The sequence below is a fragment of the Parasteatoda tepidariorum genome, chromosome 5, assembly GCF_982258835.1.
Source record: "Parasteatoda tepidariorum strain Cologne lab strain chromosome 5, Ptep-v5.0, whole genome shotgun sequence".
NCBI classification, from domain to species: domain Eukaryota; kingdom Metazoa; phylum Arthropoda; class Arachnida; order Araneae; family Theridiidae; genus Parasteatoda; species Parasteatoda tepidariorum.
Genome location: NC_141759.1, coordinates 78,313,409 through 78,324,389, shown reverse-complemented (window position 1 = coordinate 78,324,389; position 10,981 = coordinate 78,313,409). Strand labels below are relative to the sequence as shown.

The 10,981-nt window shown below is 29.5% G+C and overlaps 1 protein-coding gene across 5 annotated transcripts in view; it reads right to left on the bottom strand.

The window, feature by feature from the left end:
• Positions 1-3,624: 3,624 nt before the first annotated feature.
• The window catches only part of LOC107450596 (uncharacterized), a 44,785-nt gene continuing 37,428 nt past the window's right edge, over positions 3,625-10,981 (bottom strand). For all 5 annotated transcript variants that reach the window (XM_087164339.1, XM_071185689.2, XM_071185688.2 and 2 more), the window contains one exon: positions 3,625-7,432. In XM_087164339.1, coding sequence (XP_087020465.1) covers positions 4,709-7,432 — 2,724 coding nt within the window. In that variant the 3' untranslated portion in view covers positions 3,625-4,708. The remainder of the gene's footprint in view (positions 7,433-10,981) is intronic.

Sequence of the window (10,981 nt, the reverse complement as noted above, 5' to 3'; positions counted from 1 at the left end):
CTTACGAACATTTGAACGACCCCACATAATAAAAAAATTTAAATTTATTGATACAGTTATTCATGTGGTGTACAAATTATACATATTTGTCATAACTATTTGGACAATATCGTATATTATTTTTACACACGACAAAATTCATATAATATTTCTCTCTACGTAATAAAAATACAGTACTCTCATATTGTAGTCAGACAGTTTTATCACGTGATCAATAAATTTAATTAAATAGTCTGAGAATGTTTTCCATTGTCGTCTGTGTATTTCTTATTGGCCAGAAAATCGCATGATAGGATTCCGTTTTTCCAATTGTCTTCATTATATTTTTTTTTTATTATCATCAGCATTAAAATTAATAAATAAAATTCAGGTATTGTTTTTTCTATAAAAATTTTTTTTATCCCAAATTTAAAGGCATTTAATTGTAATATTTATTTTTCTTATGTCCCTCAACTATTATTACGAGTTTTTGATTTTAATTCTTTTTCAACTTTGGAGTTTAAAACTTATTATGTATTACCTTATTATGTTACATTTTTGGATAAACTTATTATGTAAATTGATGTCTAAACTAATTGTCCGTTTTACTGATTACTGAACAAAATTTACTAATATATTTTAACGTTGTCCTAGAGAAAGGTTTGGGCTAGGCAAGCTTAAGCAAATAAAATTTTTAGAACAAATATAAGTGATTAATTAAATAGCAGAAAAAACTGTTTTATGTTAACAGTGTGAAAAATCATGGTATGTGAAATTATGGTAAAAAGTATTGGTGCACTGTGTGCCGATACTTTTTACCGTAAAATTTTACGGAACAAAAAATCTGATATAACATAGTTTTTACAACAAGTATTTACTGTAAAATCATTGTAATTCAGTAAATGTCACTGTAAAGACAAAAGTATAAAATTTTACGGTATTTAAATTATACGGATTTTACAGATGCTGCATCAGGATACCGATATTTAATTATACGATTACTCTATAAATTTACACGAACTTTTTTACAGTGAAGAAACAACAATTATTGTGAAGCAATCGTGAGGGTTAGCAAGAGGCAGAGAAAAAGGTGCTTATTTTCTTAGTTAAAAAAATTTTTTTATCGCATTTCTTCGTTTAATCAACATATTTCTGAGTGAAAATCACCTTTCCTCCATTATTTAAAGCACACGATGTACCGCGGAATCCTAGAGTTCCGCAAAAAAGTAATAAGTTCCGAGAGTTGGGATTGTTAAAAAATAGTTTTATCCTTTTTCTTTTTATCATTTTTAAACGTTTAATTATATATAAATTGACTCAATAATTTATTATTTACTTGATGTTTCAGCTGCCTCTGCGAAATTATTTTAAGTAAATGCCAATTTAAAAAAATTGCATTTTTTACAAAAAATATATATTTATTGGACCATTTACTTTATGACTACTTTTTAAACGAACTGAAAAATTTAGCACACAATTATAAAATTCGTTTATCCAAAGGTAATTTCTACCAAAATGTTAACTTTTAGTAAATATTTATTATTTTATTCACTGTTGATCAAAAAATATTTTTGAACAATAAAGTATGTAACTTTTTACATCATTTTAAAAATATCTAAACATTTTAAAGATTTAAATTCATTTATCCAAAAATAATTCCAATCAAATTGTAACTTTTAGTAGAAATTTATTTATTTTATTCTATATTGATCAAAAAATATTTTTGAACTGCGAGGTACGTAACTTTTTACACCATTTTAAAAAATGTAAATTTATATGGTAAAATACAAATTTTGAGCGAAATTGATCGAACCGACCTGAGAAATGGAAATTCGGAAAAGTATTTTTTAAGTTCGGTTTCTCAAAAATTATTCAATCGATTTTGCTCGATTTTTTTCTCTATGTAAAAATATATTCTTAAAATGATTTAAAAAATTACATAAAATTTAAAAATGTTTTGACTATTAAAGAATAAAATAATATTTACTTTAGTTACATTATGCTTGGATAAACTTTAAATAAACGAACTTTATAATTGTGTGCAAAAGTTTTTCAATTCGCTTAAAAAATTTTCGAGATATGTTAAAATACTTAAAAAGTAAAATTAACATGAAGGGGTCCAAATTTTTAATCATCCTCCTGATAAAACAGTATGAACCATATTTCCCAGATTTTGGTTATCTCATATTTTGAGGGTCAGAAATTCGAAATTATCAACAAAAAAAAAATTATGTTTATTCAAAAAAAAAAAAAAGTACATTCATCTGTCTTAACCATTGAGTCCTAGAACGTGAAGACCCGATTTTTAGATCAAAAGCTATTTTGGTGCTTGCATAAAATACTTTTGTCTATAAATATTTTTTAAGGACTAGATTAGGGAAATTTTATCAAGCCACACCAAAAATTCTCAACTTATAACATTTAAACAGGCTCTCAAATAACAATTAACTGTAGTTATAATTTTAGAATTATTTGAAAAAAATAGAATCAAAATGCATACCTTAGGAGCTAAGAAAATTTCCCGAATCATTATTAAGGAAGACGGTACTAAAACCATGAAAAAAATTTTTATTTCGGAAAAAGATTGAGAGGAGGTTTATGATGATTATTAACCCTTTGACGCATATGGGACAACCGTGCTCTTTTTATTCATTATTTTTCTAAAATTCTAATTACAAGCAAAAATATATTTAGGTATTTTTTAATTATAAAAAACAGTCTCATAGTTACTAAAAAAATCTGTTAAATTATCAGACTTGTATTTAATATGTAAAATTCAAAAAAAGTTGTGTGAAAATTTTCTTTCATTCATATTTAAACATTTATCAATAATTAATTTTCTAAATTAAAGAAATTTCAAAGATCAATAGCTCTTTCTCTTAGTTCTAGATAACTGCAAATTTTAAAAAATTATTGCTGGAAGTGAGCCCGTGTTTGGAAGATTTTACCTTTAATGAAGAAAAAGACACCAGTGTTTCATGTTGTATTTCATAACCATGAATTATTAAAATGTTAAATATAATTTTAATAACTCATTATATTTAACTCATTTTTATAACTCAATATAATTTTAATAAACATTTTTCCCTTATTTTGACTTAAATGAATTGAAATTAATAAAAAATATGTTGGACGAAAATTCTGCGTCTAGAATTAAAATTACTTTTTTCATCTTGCAATAAAATTGGTTTTGATGCTTTGATCTTTGGTTTTGAGCTTTTATTCAGTTTCAATAATAGCTTTTTTACAAGCATCAATACAGCTTTTTTTTAATAGTTATTAGTCAAGTTTTTATAATATATATGTTATTCTTTAAATATTGTGATTCTTATTGTTTTTTTTTTCTTTTTTACTTCACTTTAGATAAAGTTTTCAAACTTATACATAAAGTGCGGCAATTAAAGAATACCTTGAGTAAATTAAAGTTGCGAATTGTTAAAATATACTAGAAAAACTAAATAGTATTATATAAAATATTTGCCTGATTTTTTTTTCTTTTGTGAATTAAAAATTTCCTTTTTCTTCTTAAGGAGTTGAGAAAAATTTTTAGTAAAAATAAGAAAATTTTCAAGAGCTTGAAAGATACCACAAAAATTAGTGAAAACAGGGAAAGTTGGCAACTACGACAAATGATCAAACAAAATATTTAAGAACAACAAACAGAATATTATGACTTTCTTCACTTGATTTACAGGAACAAAAAAGCTCCAGTATTACACATAAAATAAAAATCCAGCAATGAAATTTGGCAACTAAGACAAGTGCATAAAAATGACGTAAGAATGACTTTTTTCATTTGATATAAAGGAATAAAAAAGTTCGAACATTACACACACGCACAAAAAAAAAAAAAAAGAGTGATGGGAACTATGACAAATTGATAAAAATGATGTAACAATTATGATTTTTTTCATTTAAATGAACGGAACAAAAAAGTTCGAACATTATACACAAAAAAAAAAAATGAGAGATGGAAACTATGACAAATGGATAAAAATGATGTAACAATAATAACTTTTTTCATTTAAATGAAATAATAAAAAAGTTCGAACATTACACACAAATAAAAAATAACTAGAGATAACAATTATGCAATTGAAATAAAATGACCCAAGAATAATGACTTTTTTCATTGATTGAAAGGTATAAAAAAAATAATGAGATGACAACTATGACAAATGGTCAAACATGACATAATGGTTCAAAACAATGACTTTTTTTAAAAAAAAAATTTATTTTAAGGAACAAAACAGTTTGAACATAATACATAAAATTAAAATAGTGAGAGTTGGCAACTATGACATAGTCTAACACGACATATAAATGGTTTAAAACAATGACTTTTTTTTATTTTTGTTGTAAGAAATAAAAAAAAAGTTCCAACATTCATGAATTATGAATACGCTCTTAATATAAACATTTCTTTAAAATTTAGTAATTTTCAAAATTTGTAAAAGCATCAACAGAAATAATTACAGTTATAATTTATTAGAGGACAGTCAGTTGAGTTTTTCTTATTTCTTTTTGATTAAATTTATCTTTTAAGACTATTTTACATAGTTTCAACATTACGTTTTGATTAAAAGATTTGCATACAATTTTAAAAAATATTGTAGTGTTAAATTTTACATTTTTATGCGCATTAATCACTACTGATGAAGAAATATTCCTTTTTTTTACGGTAAACGAGTTTGATTAAAAAGTAAACTCAGTTTGTTTTATGATTTAATCAGAATTTCATAAAGTAATTTATTGTTTTAAGTTTGATTTGTTTCTCAAAGTCTGCTTTAATAAGCTCTCGTTGTTTATTGATCCTTTCAAGTGTAAATAAATCCAACTCAACTGGAGTTTCTGAAATTTCGATTGATTCTTCTTTGAATACTATCTCAGAGCCTTGCAATGACGATTTAGGCTCTATTACTGAAGTTGCTGTTGTAGTCGTAGAACAGGAAGAAGATGATGAATTAAGTGAGGTAATATTACCAGCAGAATTTGATATCACAGTTGCTGGACTTGATGGAGAAGTGTTAACCTTTTTCGTTGAAGGTGATAAGGAAGATCTCAAAATATTTGCAGAATTAAGTAATGTCCGCACAATATTTGCAGGATCAGGGGACGGATTGTTTGTAGTAGCTTTAGAACCTGGAGCAGAAGTTCGAATCATATTTGAAGAACCTGGTAAAGAAGTCTGAACCACATTTGAAGAACCTGGTAAAGAGGTTTGAATTATATTTAATGAACTTGGAACAGAAGTTCGAATCATATTTGAAGAATCTGATAAAGAAGTCGGAATAACATTTGAAGAACCTGGTAAAGAGGTTTGAATTATATTTAATGAACCTGGAGCAGAAGTTCGAATCATATTTGATGAACCTGATAAAGAAGTCTGAATCACATTTGAGGAGGTTGGTAACGAAGTCTGAACAGTATTTGAAGAGCCTGGTAACGAAGCACCTATGATAGTGGGGCAAGGATACCCAAAAGGGTAACTAATTTGTGGGGGTAACACATTGTTAGCACTTGGTAAATAATTCCCAATCACATTTGCTGAACTTGGTAGAGAATTTTCGACCGAAGTTGCAGAACCGGGTAATGAGCCAGGAAATGGAGATGCTTTCATAATTGCAGAAGTTGGTAAGGGAGATCTCATCGTTGGACTAGAATCAGGTGAAAAATTATTCACCATTGCAATTAAATTAGATAAGGAATTCCCGACAGTATTTGGGTATCCTGATAAGGAAGTCGTTATTAAGTTCGCAGACCCCGGTAAGGAATAACCCATCATAGTATCATTACCCTGTGAAATTGCTTCTGGTGGTAAAGAATTACTAACGATAGTATAACCGTATAAATAATTCTCATGCACTGGAGCTCCTCTAAAATTTACAGTACCCGGTGTGGAAGTTTTTATCACAGTTGATTTGTCAGGTACTGAAAATACAGTTGCAGAACCTGGTAAAGGAGATCCTTCTATAGGAGCCGATCCTGATAAGGAAGTGCCTATCATATTTGAAGACTCTGCTAAAGAATTCCCTAGCATATTTGAAGAACTTGTTATGGGAGCCATAGGCGTATTTGCACTTGGTAAAGCAGTTCCATTTGCATTTGTAGAAGTTACGGAAGTCACATGCGCATTTTCAAATTTAGACAAAGTATTTTCAACAGGCATAGAACTAAATAAAGAAGTGTCTGACATAGGTTCAGGAGAAGAGGGTTCTTCTTTCACTGTTACTGATTTCAAAAATTCGTCATTTCTTCTTTTAGCCAGTAGAAGAGAATCTTCTAAAGATCCTGGTAAGGAAGTGGCTATCATATTTGAAGACCCTGCTAAAGGATTCCCTAGCATAATTGAAGAACTTGGTAACGCAGTTACATTTGCATTTGTAGAAGTTATGGTAGCCACATGAGTATTTTCAAATTTAGACAAAGTATTTTCAACAGGCATAGAACTTAATAAAGAAGTGTCTGATATAGGTTCGGGAGAAGAGGGTTCTTCTTTCACTGTTACTGATTTCGAAAATTCGTCACTTTTTCCTTTAGCCACTAGAAGAGAATCTTCTAAAGAAATAGATTCAGGTTCAGGCGAAGAGGGTTCTTCCTTAACTGTTACTGATTTGGAAAATATGACATGTCTTGCTTCATTCTCGTGGAGAGAATCTTTTAAACACCCTGGTAAGGAAGTGGGTATCATATTTGAAGACTCTGTTAAAGGGTTCCCTAGCATAATTGAGGAGCTTGGCAACGTAGTTCCATTTGCACTTGAAGAACTAGTTACAGAAGCCACAATATTTGCAAAGTCAGACAAACTCTTTTCAACAAGCATAGAACTAAATAAAGAAGTTTCCGTCATAGGTTTAGGCAAAGAGGGTTTTTCTTTCACTGTTACTGATTCGTAAGTTCTTCCTTTAGCCACTAGAAGAGAATCTTCTGAAGAAGTAGATTCCATGAAAGAATCAGGCTCTTCTTTCACTACAATTGTTGCTGAAGAATCTGTGTTAAGAATTCGGGAAAATAAAGAGACTTTAACAGTAGTTTCAACGAGCGAATCTTGTTTCTCAGTTACATCGGCTGACTTATGATTTGCAATAACAGAAGAAGCTTCTGTTATGGGTGGAGTTATCGAAATTTCGAAATCCGATATAGAATTTCTAAAACTTTCAGCTTCTAAACTTTCCGAAGGTTCTTCGACTTCAAAACTCTCTTCCTTTAGAATGATTTTAGAGTTCAAAAGTGAATTATTTGGTTCATTAGAAACTGATTCTGCGACTTCTGCATCTTCATCAGAATCGAAAATTTCCTCTTTTATAACAGTGTTTGAGTCAAAATCTGATTCAGATGTAACAGAGCTGTCTGGAGAAACTTCTGGAATCTGTGGTGTTGTTTCGAGTGATGTTGCAGAATCGGATAATTTCATTCTTTTAGAACTTGATGCTTCCTCAGAGACATTTGGGTTCTGCAAAAATAAAGAAATTTACTTTGCTGTGAAAAAATAAATAAATGAACAAAAAGAAACTGCAGCATGAATGGCTAAGAGTACAATGTTTTTAAGTTATAAGTACAATGTTTTTTTTTTTATTTAACTCTCAGAAATAAAACTCTCATTGTTGACGATTCAGCTGGTATTTCACTAGAGTACGTTGTTTTTTGGCAATCATTTCGTCAGAAAAAAAAATCACGGGATTTTTGACGAGATGTTTACACAAAAATATTTGACGCAACTGCTTTTTCACTTTTGACGAATTTTTAATCAAAAATTTTAATAGCAATCACAATTTTAATCAGTGTAACTTTATCAGAGATTTTTTTCTTTCTTTAATAAAATTAAACTCTTTCAGAGAGAATCTCTCTTTAATAAAAAAAAAAATCGTAACCGCCACCGGTGTTTTGGGTGTTCAACTTTACATTATATTTTTGTTTATCTGCGTAAAAAAACTGTAAGACTTAGAAACTTGAAATTGCGATGGTGTGTAGAATAATACAATGGAACAAAAGAAAAAAAAATAGTCTGGGAAAAATCGTAGAAATGCACTTACAGTACATAGTTGAGATTAGCCGTGGTGAAAAAAAAGTCCTTATTTGTTTTTAAACTTAATACAGTGCTTTTTTTTCTCCCAATTTCGAGTTATTCAAAGCTTGTTGCAAATTTAAGTGCTTTCATCGCAAATTTTTTCTCTTTGCGTTACTATTTGTTTTGCTATACTATATAAAATACAAAACTAATGAAAACAAATGAAATGTATGCAAAACTGATGATGTTGTTGTCGCTGGCCATTAAGGCAGAGGGGGGTGCGAATGTTCTTGTTTCTCAGTGGCACCATCTATGGTCAAGGATTCGCCTTCTGCCGCACCCAAACGTCACACCCGTTTATAGGGCAGCCACATTCATGCATTCATTCATTCATCATCTTAATTTTGACCTGAACCAGAGAACGATCAATCTCTAATTCAGTACCCCCAGAGGTTTTGATTTGTTATGGGAATTCGGAGTACTTTGTGACCTAGCAGATTTAACTCACACCAGCTACCATTTACTACACGGGTAGTCTTGGGCCGGCAGTGATCAAACTCACGACCTCTTGGACATGGGCCCAATGCTTTGCCAACCAGGTAATCCCGGCTCAGGCAAAAACTGTTGAAATACTAACGAATAATTTTAACTTAAAAACTACAGTGAGAAAGAAAAATGTACAGGGAGAACTAGGGAATGAAAAAAAAAAGATAACCTTCGATAATTGGTTCAAGAACTAATAACAGTAAAAATTACAATACGAGCCGAAATGCTCTATTGCTCATTGAAATGTAACTGCATAGATGTAATTTAAGATATTAAACTTTTTATTTGTTTCCTGACCTCGAGTTTTTATTTATTTATTTATTTATTTTTTAAACCTTCAATTGGTCGAAAGTCATTGGAATTGTAAATGCTATTTTCGGAAATTTTTTTTTCTCGTTTTTTTTATCAGCTTTGAATATAAACTATGTTGTGAAAAAGAAAAATTTATATTCCTCTCTGGAGATCTTTGTTAGATTGTGCTAAAATGATTTCATAAAAATAACAAAATAAATAAATAGGGATCGAAAGAAAGAGATCGAATCTACATCGAAATTTTTAAAAATGAAACAACTGAGACAAGAGCTACGTAATGCCAACAAGAGAAATAAAAACTGTTCTCTATTTGTAATGATATGAGTCTTATTAAAGAATAAAAATACTAATACATACGTATGTTTGTAAGGCGAATCAGTTTGTTGCTGAAATAATGCGATGCGAAGTAAAAATAGAGAAAGAACCAAAATTTAGTTCTAGTGCAAATAAATACATTTTTGAAAGGGGAATCAGTTTGTCGCTGAAGTAATGCGATGCGAAGTAAAAATAGAGAAAGAACCAAAAATTAGTTCTAGTGCAAATAAATACATTTTTGAAAGGCGAATCAGTTTGTCGCTGAAGTAATGCGATGCGAAGTAAAAATAGAGAAAGAACCAAAAATTAGTTCTAGTGCAAATAAATACATTTTTGAAAGGGGAATCAGTTTGTCGCTGAAGTAATGCGATGCGAAGTAAAAATAGAGAAAGAACCAAAAATTAGTTCTAGTGCAAATAAATACATTTTTGAAAGGGGAATCAGTTTGTTGCTGAAATAATGCGATGCGAAGTAAAAATAGAGAAAGAACCAAAATTTAGTTCTAGTGCAAATAAATACATTTTTGAAAGGCGAATCAGTTTGTCGCTGAAGTAATGCGATATGAAGTAAAAATAGAGAAAGAAACAAAATTTAGTTCTAGTGCAAATAGATACATTTGAAAGGCGAATCTGTTTGTCGCTGAAGTAATGCGTTGCGAAGTAAAAATAGAGAAAGAACCAAAAATTAGTTCTAGTGCAAATAAATACATTTTTGAAAGGGGAATCAGTTTGTTGCTGAAATAATGCGATGCGAAGTAAAAATAGAGAAAGAACCAAAAATTAGTTCTAGTGCAAATAAATACATTTTTGAAAGGGGAATCAGTTTGTCGCTGAAGTAATGCGATGCGAAGTAAAAATAGAGAAAGAACCAAAAATTAGTTCTAGTGCAAATAAATACATTTTTGAAAGGCGAATCAGTTTGTTGCTGAAATAATGCGATGTGAAGTAAAAATAGAGAAAGAACCAAAATTTAGTTCTAGTGCAAATAAATACATTTTTGAAAGGGGAATCAGTTTGTCGCTGAAGTAATGCGATGCGAAGTAAAAATAGAGAAAGAACCAAAAATTAGTTCTAGTGCAAATAAATACATTTTTGAAAGGGGAATCAGTTTGTCGCTGAAGTAATGCGATGCGAAGTAAAAATAGAGAAAGAACCAAAAATTAGTTCTAGTGCAAATAAATACATTTTTGAAAGGGGAATCAGTTTGTCGCTGAAGTAATGCGATATGAAGTAAAAATAGAGAAAGAAACAAAATTTAGTTCTAGTGCAAATAGATACATTTGAAAGGCGAATCTGTTTGTCGCTGAAGTAATGCGTTGCGAAGTAAAAATAGAGAAAGAACCAAAATTTAGTTCTAGTGCAAATAAATACATTTAAAAGGCGAATCAGTTAGTCGTCAAAATAATACGATGTAAACAATAGTTAGCATATTTCTTAACAAATACATAACGGAATCCAAATTGAATAAAAAATGGTATAATAACACTGTGATGAGTATGTTTTATATTTGTATATTTTTAGTATGTTTGTACAATTACCCCCCCCCCCGTCCCTCCCGCGTGTCATTATTTCAGGAAGGACTTTTTATTTTATTTTTAAAAAATGTTTTGTTTTGAAAAAAAATTACTCATTCAAATAAAACGTTTTGAATTATTTTTTGAAAATAATACGATTACGTACTTGGAGAAAAAGCAGTAATAACATAAATCTCAGATCTTATTCGATCTGCTATATGCTTATTATTAAAAAGAAAATAAAGCAAAACAATACAAAACATTCTAAATTACAGTATTTACATAAAAGTAAATAGTTACAATAAATT